Consider the following 12783-nt stretch of genomic DNA (forward strand, 5'->3'; position numbering starts at 1 on the left):
CTATATCTTTCTGATCTTGGTATTGGGAAGAACTACTTTTTAAAAAGATTCATAAATCTGACTACATTAAAATATAAAAATGTGTCTAACAAGAGAAATAGAAACATATTCTACACAAAGACTTATCCATGAATATTTATAGCAGTGTGATTAATACTAGCCAAAAAGTAGAAGCAACCCAAATGTCTATCAACTGATGAATGGATGAACAAAATGTGGTATATCCATACAGTGGAAAATGATTTGACCATAAAAAGTGTGAAGTATTGAAACTGCTAAAACATGGATGAACTTTGAAAAGATGATGCTAAGTGAAAGGAGACAGACACCAAAGAACATATACTGTATGATTCCATTTATGTGAAATGTCTAGAACAGATAAACTCACAGTCACAGAGACAGAAAGTAGATGAGCAGTTCCCTAGGCCTAGGGGATGGGTGCTGATGTGTACAGTTTCATTTTGCAGTGATAAACTGTTCTAAAATCATGGTGATGGTTGCACAATTGTATGAATAAACTAAAACCATTGACTTGGACCATTTAAATTGTGAGTTTATGGTGTGCAAATTATATCTGAATAAAACTTTTAAAAATGTGTTTAACAACAAAAGATCAGAAGTAAAATGAACAGATAGAACATACTGGGAGAAGATAATTACAAGGCATTTAGCAAACAAAGAACATAAACCTAGAACATATAAAGAAAGAACTTACAAGAATATAATAACCAAAAGAAAAATAAACAAATGAAACAAAACATAATCCACTTGTGCTCCTACCAACAAGGATTGGATATGTGAAAGCTAAATATATAGCCTTCTAAATACAATACTGTACCCTAAAAAAAAACCTCTTGCACATAGGCAAAAGGAGACCTGTATGAGAGGATTCACTGAAGCATTAATCTGATTGAGAAAAATGGAAAATATCTCTAAAGTTCATGAACAGAGAATGGATAAATATATTGCAGTGTAGTTATACAATGCAATACCATACAGCACTTAAATGCATGTACTGGAGGGGAAAAAATTGTGGGGCACCTGGGTGGCTCAGTTGGTTAAGCATCCAACTGTTGATTTGGGTTCCGGTCATGATCTCAGGATTGTGGGATCAAGCTCCGAGTCGGGCTCCATGCTCAGTGTGGAGTCCGCTTGGAATTCTCTCTCCCCTCTCCCCGTCCCCGCCCTCTCTCTCAAATAAAAAAGTAAATAAGATCTTTAAAAAAAAAAAAGGTACACGGCACCTGGGTGCTTCCGTCGGTTAGGCGTCTGCTTTCAGCTCAGGTCATCATCCCAGAGTCCTGGGATTGAGTCTCACTTGGGCTTCCTAGGGAGCCTGCTTCTTCCTCTGCCTCTTTCTGTCTCTCTCTCTGTTTCTCATGAATAAATAAAATCTTTAAAAAAAGGCACACAGCAAACTTTTAACTGTTTCAATGTATAACCTCCTTGATTTTTTTTTTTCTCAGCATGCTTTTGAGACTTACCCGCGTTGATAATACATAGTAGAGGCAATTTTTAAGAAAAGAAAAAGGAAATATGTTTTCTAAGCCCTTGTATTATCTTTCTTAAAATTCTGCTTCATGGCCTTCTGGCATTTTGTTTTATCAAAGAAGTCATGCTGATGCTGAATTTCTTAAAAATAAACTTTTTTTCCTTTCTAGAGATTGAAGAATTTTTTCCTCTTTGTAGCTCAGAAATTTACCAAAATATATCTAACTATGGGGCTCCTTTTACTGACTAGCTCTTAAACATGGTGAGCAACTATTTTAGCTTCCAGCAGCCTTTTCTTCTACTGTAACAATAACAAGACACTCAGGTTAAAAAATTGACATAAAATATATTTTTCGCTTTTTTTAAGAACACATTACCTCATTGAGAAATATTCTTTTAAAAAATAAGACATGGAAAAAATGTCAAAGCTTAAATAAAGATTGTATTATTTAATTCACAATGTAATTTCCAGTTCTCTTAGAATCTTGTGTCAAATTCATCCTTTCTTTTTCTCTTTGATTTTTCATACCCATTGTGTACTGATGTTTTCTGCTTACAAAAGAAGCCTGAGAAGTCAGGCAGTATTAATGCTCCTGCAGCGAGAACACCCTCCAGATGCCTCTTAAGTTATTTTTGTTTCAAGAAACCATTATTTACTGAAACTGGCATCATGAAAGCAACAAGTCAGAAGAGTTCTTGCATTTCTAATGACTTTGCATTAAGGAGAAACAGAGCTGCACACACACACGCACAATTACTGAAAATCCATAAAGCAAACGTGCTAAAACTAGGCTGAATTACTCTTCTAAAATGGTGGAAAGAGTGGAGAGGAAAGCTATAATAAAAGAAATAGAAGAGTACAGGAGCAATAGTCAGATAAAGCAAACTCAAATAACCAATATAAAAAGTCCATTTTGAAATCAGTGGGGAACTAAAAGCATTCCTCCTGAAAGCAAGAACAAGGCAAGGATGTCTATGCTTTCCCCTACTGTCTAACATTGTATTTTAGCTATCAGTTGATGCAGCTGGACAAGAGAAAACAATGTGAGGCCTAAGAATCAGAAGAGAAGTGTTAAGACTCTCCATATCTGCAGAAGATACGAGATTATACCTGGAAATCCCAAGAGAATGGTTGCTAAATTAATGCAAACACAAAATAATTCAAAAGGAAGAAAGATACAGAATTGGTGTAAAAAAAGAATAGCCTTCAGAATATAAAGAACTCAGGCGCCTGGGTGGCTCAGTCGTTAAGTATCTGCCTTCGGCTCAGGTCATGATCCCAGGGTCCTGGGATTGAGCCCCACATCGGGCTCCCTGCTCCGCGGGAAGCCTGCTTCTCCCTCTCCCACTCCCCCTGCTTGTGTTCCCTCTCTCGCTGTCTCTCTCTGTCAAATAAAATAAAACCTTTTAAAAAAAAAAGAATATAAAGAACCCTTACAACTCAAAAATAAAAAGACGAACCAATTTATAAGTAGACAAAAGAGGGACGCCTGGATGGCTCAGTCAGTGGAGGATCCAACTCTTGATTTCGGCTCAGGTCATGATCTCAGGGTTGTGAGATCGAGCCCCAAGTTGGACTCTGCGCTCAGCAGGGAGTCTGCTTAAGATCCTCTCTCCCTCTCCCTCTGCCCACCCCGCTCACTCTCTCTAAAATAAATAGATATATCTTTAAAACACACACACACACACACACACACACACACACACATTTAGGGGCGCCTGGATGGCTCAGTCGTTAAGCGTCTGCCTTTGGCTCAGGTCATGATCCCGGGGTCCTGGGATCGAGTCCCCGCATCGGGCTCTCTGCTCTGTGGAGAGCCCTGCTTCTCCCTCCTCCCTCTTGCTATCTCTGTCTCTCTCTCTCTCTCTCTCTCTCTCTCTCAAATAAATAAAATCTTTTTTAAAAATTTTAAAAAGACATTTAAATAAAAAATTAAAAAGTAAAAGTAGGGGGGCACCTGGGTGGCTGTGTCAGTTACGCATCTGCCTTCAGCTCAGGTCACAGTCCCGCGGAGCCTGCTTCTCCTTCACTCTGCCTACCACTCCCACTGCTTGTGCTTGTGCTCACTCTCTCTGTCAAATAAATAAAATCGTTAAATAAATAAATAAATAAATAAAAGTAGGCAAAAGATCTGAGTAGACAGGTCTCCAAAGAAGACATAGAAAGAGCTAATAAATACATGAAAAAATACTCCATCTCATTAGCCATTAGCAAAATGCAAGTCAAAACCACAGTGAGGTACTACCTCCTACCCCCTGAGACAGTGAGAATAAAAAAGAGAGACACTAACAAGCGTCGGCAAGGATGTGGAGAAACTGAGTCCCTCCGGCACTGCTGGTTAGGAATATAAAACGGCGCGGCTGCTTTGGAACACAGTTTGCGACTTCCTCAAAATGCTAAAAATAGAGTTACCATAGGAAAGCATTTCCACTCCTAAGTGTCTACCCAAGAGAAATAAAAACAAACATCCACAGAAAAAACTTGTACATGAACATGCACTGCAGAATTATTTATAACAGCCAAAAAGTGCAAATAACCCAGGGGCACCTGGGTGGCTCAGACAGTTAAGCGTCTGCCTTCAGCTCAGGTCATGATCCCAGGGTCCTTGGCTCGATCCCAGCATCGGGCTGTCTGCTCAGGGGGGAGCCTGCTTTTCCCTCTGCCTGCTGCTCCCCCTGCTTGTGCTCTCTTGCTCTCTCTGTCAAATAAGTAAAGTCTTTAAAAAGCTATTAATTTAAATGTAAACTCTCAACTAGTGTAGACCACAGTATTATAATTTATTTTGCTAATATTTTAGCATCATACTTCTGGTTTTCTTTTTTTTTTTAAGATTATTTATTTGAGAGTGAGTGAGCAAGAGTTGAGGGCAGAGAGAGAGGGAGAAGCAGACTCCCTACTGAGTAGACAGCCCAGCGGGGCTCCATCCCAGGACCCCGAGATCATGAGCTGAGCTGAAGGCAGATGCTTAACTGACGGAGCCACCCAGGAGCCCTAATTTTGGTTTTCTTAAGAAAACCAGTCAGGGTCAATTTTTTTTCAAGAAAGGAAAGAAATTCTACTTGGTAATCTGGAGTTCCTTTTAAAATATTCCTTGATGCAGAATGATCTCAACTGACACGTAAATGTCTTGTTTCATGCAGTCTTACTGTTAGAAACCAAGAAGAACAGAGACCCAGGAGGCCCTCCCATGAACTCACACGAGAAGACCTTCCAACCTGTGAAGAAAGGTGAATCTCGTTGTTTAGCTCACTAAATTTTTAGACAGAAATGCCAGCCTTATTGTTTTGATTTTTCATCATTGTAACACAGTTTCTCTAACTGCAGTTTAATATCAAATAATAATGTGGCACCCCTTTCCACTCTGTAGAGTTCATTGTGTGACAGGGAGAAAAATTAGTTTCATTATTAATATCATCCCTGCTAATCACAAATATAAATTGAGGCTTCCTGACAAAATATGGCATTATCCTATTTTCATATGATAGACTTTTTTAAAATAAAAGACCATAATGAAACATACATGTTTGGTTTTCAGAAAGTTTTAAAAGTACATTTTTTTCTTAACTATATACTTTAGCTAATGTATTGTCTTAATTTAAGTATTTTGGGGAAAAAAAAGTTGGGAAGAAAACACAAATTACTTTCCATAATGTCAGATTTTTTTTTAAAGATTTTATTTATTTATTTGCCAGAGAGAGAGGGAGAGTACAAGCAGGGGGAGTGGCAGGCAGAGGGAGAAGCAGGCTCCTTGCTTTAAGCAGGCTCCCCGCTGAGCAAGGAGCCCAATGTGGGACTCGATCCCAGGACCCTGAGATCATGACCTGAGCCGGAGGGAGACGCTTAACCATCTGAGCCACCCAGGCACCCCATAATGTCAGATTTTAAAATTATCTTTTTGTTCCTGCATTATCAGTTGGCTTACCTATTCTAATACCTTTTCTTGGTATTATACCTATATAATTACAGATACTGGACAAATATCCTAAAAACATTGTTCAAATAGGCCTAGTATTAAATTGCTAATTTTTGAAGGGAAAAAAACAAGTAGCCTAAAAGGCTACTTAATGTTTTTTTTTAAGATTTTATTTATTCATTTGAGAGAGAGAGAGAATGAGAGAGAGAGCATGAGAGGGGCGAGGGTCAGAGGGAGAAGCAGACTCCCTGCTGAGCAGGGAGCCGGATGTGGGACTCGATCCTGAGACTCCAGGATCATGACCTGAGCCGAAGGCAGTCGCTTAACCAACTGAGCCACCCAGGCGCCCTTAAGAGTTTCTTTTTCATTCTTTATCTTATTTATCCTTACCAAGATTTTTCAAAGTCTGGGAAACATATTAAAATCTTCCACAATTTGGGGCGCCTGGCATACTCCATTGGAGGAGCATGAGACTCTTGATCCTCAGGGTCATGAGTTCAAGCCCCATGTTGGGTGTAGAGATTTCTAAAAAAAAAATAAGTAAAAACTTTTTAAAAATCTTCCTCAATTTATGAGCGTGTTTAAAAATAGCCTTTATCAAGGGGCATCTAGGTGGCTCAGTGGGTTAAGCATCTGCCTTAGGCTCAGGTCATGGTGGGGAGTCTGCTTCTCCCTCTGCTCCTCCCCCAACTCTCTCTCTCTCAGATAAATAAATAAATCTCAAATAAATAAAAAATTTTAAAAAATTTTTAAATAGCTTTTATCTTGAGGCACCTGGCTGGCTCAGTTGGAAGAGCATGCAACTCTTGATCTCAGGGTTGTGAGTTCAAGCCCCATGTTGGGTGTGGAGATTACTGAAAAAAATAATTATTTTTAAAAATGGCTTTTATCTTATATATTCCGGTATGTTGTATTCTGTACTAAAGCTTTGAGGCTCTGATATCTGAAACCAGAATGCCTCATTGAGGCCTGACTCTAACCATCCTGCCAGTGGGACCTTGGGCACCCCGGGATCATGACCTGAGCCCAAGGCAGACGCTTAACCGACTGAGCCACCCAGGTGCCCCCACATTCCTCTTGTATAAGAATATCAGTCCTAGGGGTGCCTGGGTAGCTCAGTCGGTTGAGTGGCTGCCTTCTGCTCAGGTCATGATCTCATGGTCCTGGGATAGAGCCCCACATCGGGCTCCCTGCTCAGCGGGGAGTCTGTCCCTCTCCCACTCCCCCTGCTTGTGTTCCCTCTCTCACTATCTCTCTGTGTCAAATAAATAAATAAAATCTTTAAAAAAAGGAGAGTATCAGTCCTACTGGATGAGGGCTCATCTTAATCACCTCATCTTAACTTAGTTAAATCTACAAAGACTCTATTTCCAAATCTAGTCACATTCTGAGGTACTAGAGTTAGGACATCAACATATCTTTTTTAGGGGACATTATTCAACTCACAATACCCTCCTATAAAATAAACAATAGATCCAGTGGATTTTGCAGATTGGTTCCACAAAGCAGTTCTGGAATTAATCATTCCAAGGTTATACAGGTCGTGTATAACTACCCAAATGTCTAAGAAATCAATTCAACAGGGATACCAAAACCAGATGAGGATAGTACAAGAATGGAAAGTTGGAGATAAATCCTGCGTGCTCAGGAACTCTGGCCACATACAGCCACGTGGGCTCTTAGACACTTAGTGTTGGGTGATGAAAGCAAGTGGCAGAAGACAACATGGAGTCAGCCATTTTTATAAAGTGAAGGAAAAAAAAAACCACTGAAGGATAGATACTCTTCAGGGATACCTACCTACATAAAAACAATGAAAAGAAAGGTAGGGGGAAAGAAATTATTTAATAGGGATCATTGTTGGACAGACGAAGCTTTCTGACCTCAATATAATTAAAATATAAGTAAAAATAAACTAAACCAGGGTGAGTCCAAAGTCAAGCCGAGCAGTGCCTCAGGGTGGGGGAGTCAGGAGAGCAGGGTGCGGCCATGGGACCACAGTAGGCACAGCTGGTGGTAACCAGCCGGTTCTCACGGTGAGTGCTGAACTATAATGTGTGTTTGTTACAATCACCCTTTATAGCTTGCAGTTATATAACGTAATCTTTCCACAGCCGCATGGCTGCTCTGCAAGGTGGTGTGCTGAGGTCTGACGTACTTCTGTCACAGTGACTGGGAAGTCTTGGTCAGATGCTTCTAGGATTTTTCTTCACTGTTACAGTTATAAAGCTTTGCCAGGACTCATCGAGATGTGAACAAGTACGCTCTTGGCAGTTCTTCTGGAGATCAGCCTGCGAGCATTTGGCCAGCAGCCATGCACTCCAGCTAAACAACCTGAAGGGATCGCACTCGTGTGTTTTTGCCAAAGGCCAATGGAAATGGGCACAGCCCTCTCCCTTCCTAAAGGGGCCGAGGTGCACATTTTCATCCTCAGAAGGGAAAAGGGTTTGTTTCTAGTGAGGAAATGCAAAGTAATTACCAATAACCTAGCTCCCTCTGGCCCCTTCCTTTCTGTCTCCACTCAGCCCAAGTCCCACTCTGGAGGAGGTCAATGCCTGGGCTCAGTCCTTCGACAAGGTAATGCTCACTCCAGCGGGAAGGAATGCTTTCCGGGAATTCCTCCGGACAGAATTCAGTGAAGAAAATATGCTTTTCTGGATGGCATGTGAGGAACTGAAAAAAGAAGCTAATAAAACCATCATTGAAGAGAAAGCAAGGATAATCTATGAAGACTACATTTCTATTCTTTCTCCTAAAGAGGTACGTACCCTGCAAGGGGCTTCCTCCCAGGAGGCTGTTGGTAAAGTGAACCCCGTCAGTGTTGGGTCACCCGGGCACAGTGACAGCTATTCCAAGACAGAGATGACCACTCCACCCGCACTCGTAGTATCCAGATGCCGGGACTGTGGTCCCACAAGCCGGCTCTCAGTGGCCCCTGAAATCTGTGAAAGTTTTTGTGCCTCTTTCTGGAGAAAGTATTCCTGACTTTCACCAGATTCTCCAGAAGGGGGAGTCTATGCATTTTACTGTAAACACCGTTTAAAAACATTATACCCGGGGCGCCTGGGTGGCTCAGTCATTAAGCATCGGCCTTCGGCTCAGGTCATGATCCCAGGGTCCTGGGATGGAGCCCCGCATCGGGCTTCCTGCTCAGCCAGGAGCCTGCTTCTCCCTCTCCCGCTCCCCCTGCTTGTGTTCCCTCTCTAGCTGTGTCTCTCTGTGTCAAATAAATAAATGAATAAATCTTAAAAAAACAAAAACCATTATACCCTGTAAGCATTTCTTTAAATAAAATCATCCTTTTATTCTGAGCACCAATTATTTTTTACAGGTATTTTTATTTGAATAGAAATAGCCTTGCTAATATAACACAGAGGTTTTACCTGGGGTGTCCTTCCCTTAGAGCAGAGAGACTGTCAGGGGACATCAGTCAAGCTTCCATCCCGTAGTTTTTGTTCCTTCAAATCTAAAATCTATGGGGTCAGGGTGATCTCAAAACCAAGCTCCTTTCTTACATTTTTTGAAGATTTATTTATTTGAGAGAGATGGTACGAGTGAGTGGGGGAGGGGCGGGGGGGGGGGAGAGAGAGAGAGAGAGAGGGAATTTCCAGCAGACTCCCTGCTAAGCATGGAGTCCGACACGGGGCTCGATCTCACGACCCTGAGATCACGACCTGAGCCAAAACCAAGAGTCAGAAGTTCAACTGACTGCGGCACCCAGGCAACCCTAGCTCCTTCTTTAATTCCAAGTAGAATTCCAAATTCTTTACATTCTTGAGTGGAATAGTAAGGTAGACCAGGGTTATTCATGGAGGCAGATCGTAAAGACCTCCTAAGTTTAAACTTTGGACTTACCCTGAGTGCATGGCCAAGTCAGTGCCAGGTCTGAAGTTGGAGTGTCAGAATGGGGTTTGTACTTTAGAAAGAGCCCTCTGACCAACCAGTGGGGCGATTTGGAGGGGCACTCAGCAGGCAGGAGACCAGTTAGGAGGCCAGTGAACCAATCTTGGCAGAGAAGAGGGACGAGGTGCAGAGACCTGAGAGGGGTTAAAGAGGCAGGGTCCCCGAGACTTTATGACTGACTACAGAGCCAGAGGGAAAAGGAAGGATGAGAAGGACTTGGAATTGGATGGAAATAAATAGTTCTCTTCCTTCACAAGCTACACAAGAAAGAGATCTGGAGATGCAATCTGTGTTGAATGTAGAGTTAGCCTTTGAACAGCACGGGGTTGCGGGCACTGACCCCCCACAGTCGATAGTCTACGTATAACTTTGACTCCCTGAAAACTTAACTACTAAGAGCTTACTGCAGGGGCGCCTGGGTGGCTCAGTCGTTAAGCGTCTGCCTCCGGCTGAGGTCGTGATCCCAGGGCCCTGGGATCGAGCCCCGCATTGGGCTCCCTGCTCAGTGGGAAGCCTGCTTCTCCCTCTTCCACTCCCCCTGCTTGTGTTCCCTCTCTCGCTGTGTCTGTCAAAAAATAAATAAAATCTTAAAAAAAAAAAGGAGCTTACTCTTGACCAGAAGCCTGACATCAGCTATTAACACGTGCTTTGTATATGTATTCTATACTGTATCCTTACAATAAAGTTACAGAAAAGAATTGTTACTCCGAAATCATAAGAGAAAAATGCACTTACAGATTTTATAAAAAAAAAAAATCCACTATGAGTGGACCCATGCAATACAAATGCATGTTGTTCAAGGTCAACTGTATTGAGTTACCTGTGTGTGGGCACAAGGGGCTTTCCAGGAGGAAAATGGGTATATGCATCTGGAAAGATAGATCACTGAAGTCAATATTTACTGATATAGCTAGTCATATTTTCAGGTTTATACGAAAGAAGAGTGTGTGCATTGTATAGCATCGACACTGTCATGGCCTCCTGGGGCCGAGCTGGTCAGGCTAAGGTTCTTCGCACAGAAGAGAAGATGTCTGTGTGTGCATCTCTGCAGCCTGTAGTCTTGTTTATCTGGCATCCTACAGGGAGAGTCTGAGCCCAGGAGCTTGCTCTGGTCTGAGACAGCCTTTTCTAGGATGAGCAAAACATCAGAGAAAAAAAGCCAACTTCTTCTTAAGGAACTTAATGAACTCCAAGGACTTTAAATTAATTCTCATTAAATCCCCACCAATTACCATCTCCATTATCCCCTTTATGGAGGAGTTCATTAGGGTGCAGCTTACTTTTTGCCCCAAGCCCCACAACTAAGCAGTGACATAGCTGGGACTTAAACACGGGCCCTGTACTCTTAACTCTTCCACGGTGCTCTGAGTTAGCATTCACTCACCAGCCAGCCTGACGCTCATTCCCAGAAATCTGCGACTGTGTTCTAGCTGGCTACAGCCTGGGACTTCCGGGGTTTAGCCCTAATGCTATCAGGAAATTAGCAAGGGGTACGTCTGTGCATGCTACTTTTTTCTTCAAAGGACACAGTAAAAATCATTTTAAAGAAAGAAAATAATGTTGTGGTTTTCTTAAAGCAGTGTGATCCCCACCAGCGCTACCTAGAACTTGTGACAAATACACATTTTCAGGCCCCTCCCCAGACCCACCGAGTAGGAAACTCTGCAGGTGGGGGCCAGCAATCTGTTATAACAGGCATTCCATGGCCTTCTGACACTGCTGAAATTCGAGAACCCCCTGTTCATTATGTGTTCAGTTTCTTTTTCAGCAATTTAGATTTTTGGATGACTTTGTTTGGTTTGGGATTTTTAAAAAACAGAACAAGCCATGGTGCATTGAGGGTGGATTTCCAAAGAGAAATATGTCTAATACCACTCTTATGTGTGTCTACTGACAGGTCAGCTTGGACTCCCGAGTAAGAGAAGTCATCAACAGGAACATGGTGGAGCCATCCCAACACATATTTGATGATGCACAACTCCAGATCTATACCTTAATGCACAGAGACTCCTATCCCCGGTTCATGAACTCTGCCCTCTATAAAGATCTGCTTCAGTCCTTAGCTGAGAAATCGGTTGAAGCATAGGATGTTATCAAATATATTTATTATTAATAAAATAATAAAAGAACTGATGGACTACATCTAGTACAGGGAACTTAGAGATAGTAGTACCTTCTGCTAGAGTAATACTTGGGCTGTTTTAATAAACAGATGCTTGCTTTTACAGAAGACTAGTCACAGTGTAAACCGTGGCCACCTGTAGTGATACTTTTGAAAAAAAAATGGGGTATGCCTGTCTTAGAAAAAGATAGGATATTTACATTTACGGTCACCGCAGCATGTTGTCAATGGCAAAGGTTACTCTGGAAGACTACTGCCTGGGGCATGCACATCCTCTGGAGCCAACCAGACCGCCTTTGTTTTGCATGAGTGCAGTTATTGGATGACTCTCCTCCCAAGGAAAAGGCGTTCGGGTGTTTCTTAGCAACTCCTTCCTTCCGTCCAGCTGTTTTGAGTATTTTGCTTCTCAGTGCCATCACAGGACCCAAATTCCCATTTTATAAAGATGTGTCACCACTACTCATAAAAATGGAATTTCACTTTTATCTTAGAATCCATGTATGTATGTGCACGTGTGTCTGTAATGGTTAATGAAAGTACTGTGCTCTTAAGTGGGTCAGTCGCACCTGTTTGGTAAGAAAGTAGTGTTTAGAAAATTCTTTTGTTGAAAAGTTACCATGATTTTATTATCATAATCTGCCAACCTAAAGAATGAATTTTTAATTCACAACTTAGTCGCGTTCATAACAACTTTCAAATGAGCATATTTCCATTTTTATTATTCAAAGAAATATGGGCATTTTCAGTCTAAAAAAATAAAGCACAAGAGTTTTATCTCCATTTTTATTCCACATGTTAAATATTGGGGACTATAAGATGAAGTAAGTAGGGAGATACGCAAGGTATCATTTTAGGTACCAGACTAGGATTCTGATTTTAGATCCCACTATTTTTTTTTTTTTTAAGATTTTATTCATTCGTCAGAGAGCACAAGCAGGGGCAGAGGGAGGAGCAGGCTCCCCGCGAGCAACGAGCCCGATGTGGGACTCGATCCCAGGACCCCGGGATCATGACCTGAGCTGAAGGCAGACGCCCAACTGACTGAGCCACCCAGGCGTCCCTAGATGCCACTATTTTTAACTGTAGGCAAATGAAATAACTTTTAACAGCTTCCAGGTAAAACTAGTGGTTTGTATCCCTGAGTCATCCTGAAGAAACCCATCACTGCAGTGAATGGGAAAGACATCCAAAATCTGGAACGGTTTGAGTAGTGGGTTAGAAATTACGTGCAAGGGGTCCACGGCAGGCTTCACCCTATTGGGGGGGGGGCTCTTTCCTCCTGGTTACCCTCACGTGGCCTGATGATTACTTCATTACTCTCTTCAAGCCCCAGACTAAGCCCCTTGCCCTCAT

The 12783-nt window shown here is 42.0% G+C and overlaps 1 protein-coding gene across 4 annotated transcripts in view; it reads left to right on the forward strand.

Annotated features, from left to right (window-relative positions):
- RGS20 (regulator of G protein signaling 20) overlaps positions 1 to 12203 on the forward strand; it is a 48803-nt gene extending 36600 nt beyond the window's left edge. For all 4 annotated transcript variants that reach the window (XM_027616956.2, XM_027617036.2, XM_027617005.2 and 1 more), the window contains 3 exons: positions 4633 to 4719; positions 7931 to 8165; positions 11206 to 12203. In XM_027616956.2, coding sequence (XP_027472757.1) covers positions 4633 to 4719; positions 7931 to 8165; positions 11206 to 11394 — 511 coding nt within the window. In that variant the 3' untranslated portion in view covers positions 11395 to 12203. The remainder of the gene's footprint in view (positions 1 to 4632; positions 4720 to 7930; positions 8166 to 11205) is intronic.
- Positions 12204 to 12783: the final 580 nt, after the last annotated feature.

This window comes from Zalophus californianus, chromosome 4 (genome assembly GCF_009762305.2).
Source record: "Zalophus californianus isolate mZalCal1 chromosome 4, mZalCal1.pri.v2, whole genome shotgun sequence".
Classification (NCBI taxonomy): domain Eukaryota; kingdom Metazoa; phylum Chordata; class Mammalia; order Carnivora; family Otariidae; genus Zalophus; species Zalophus californianus.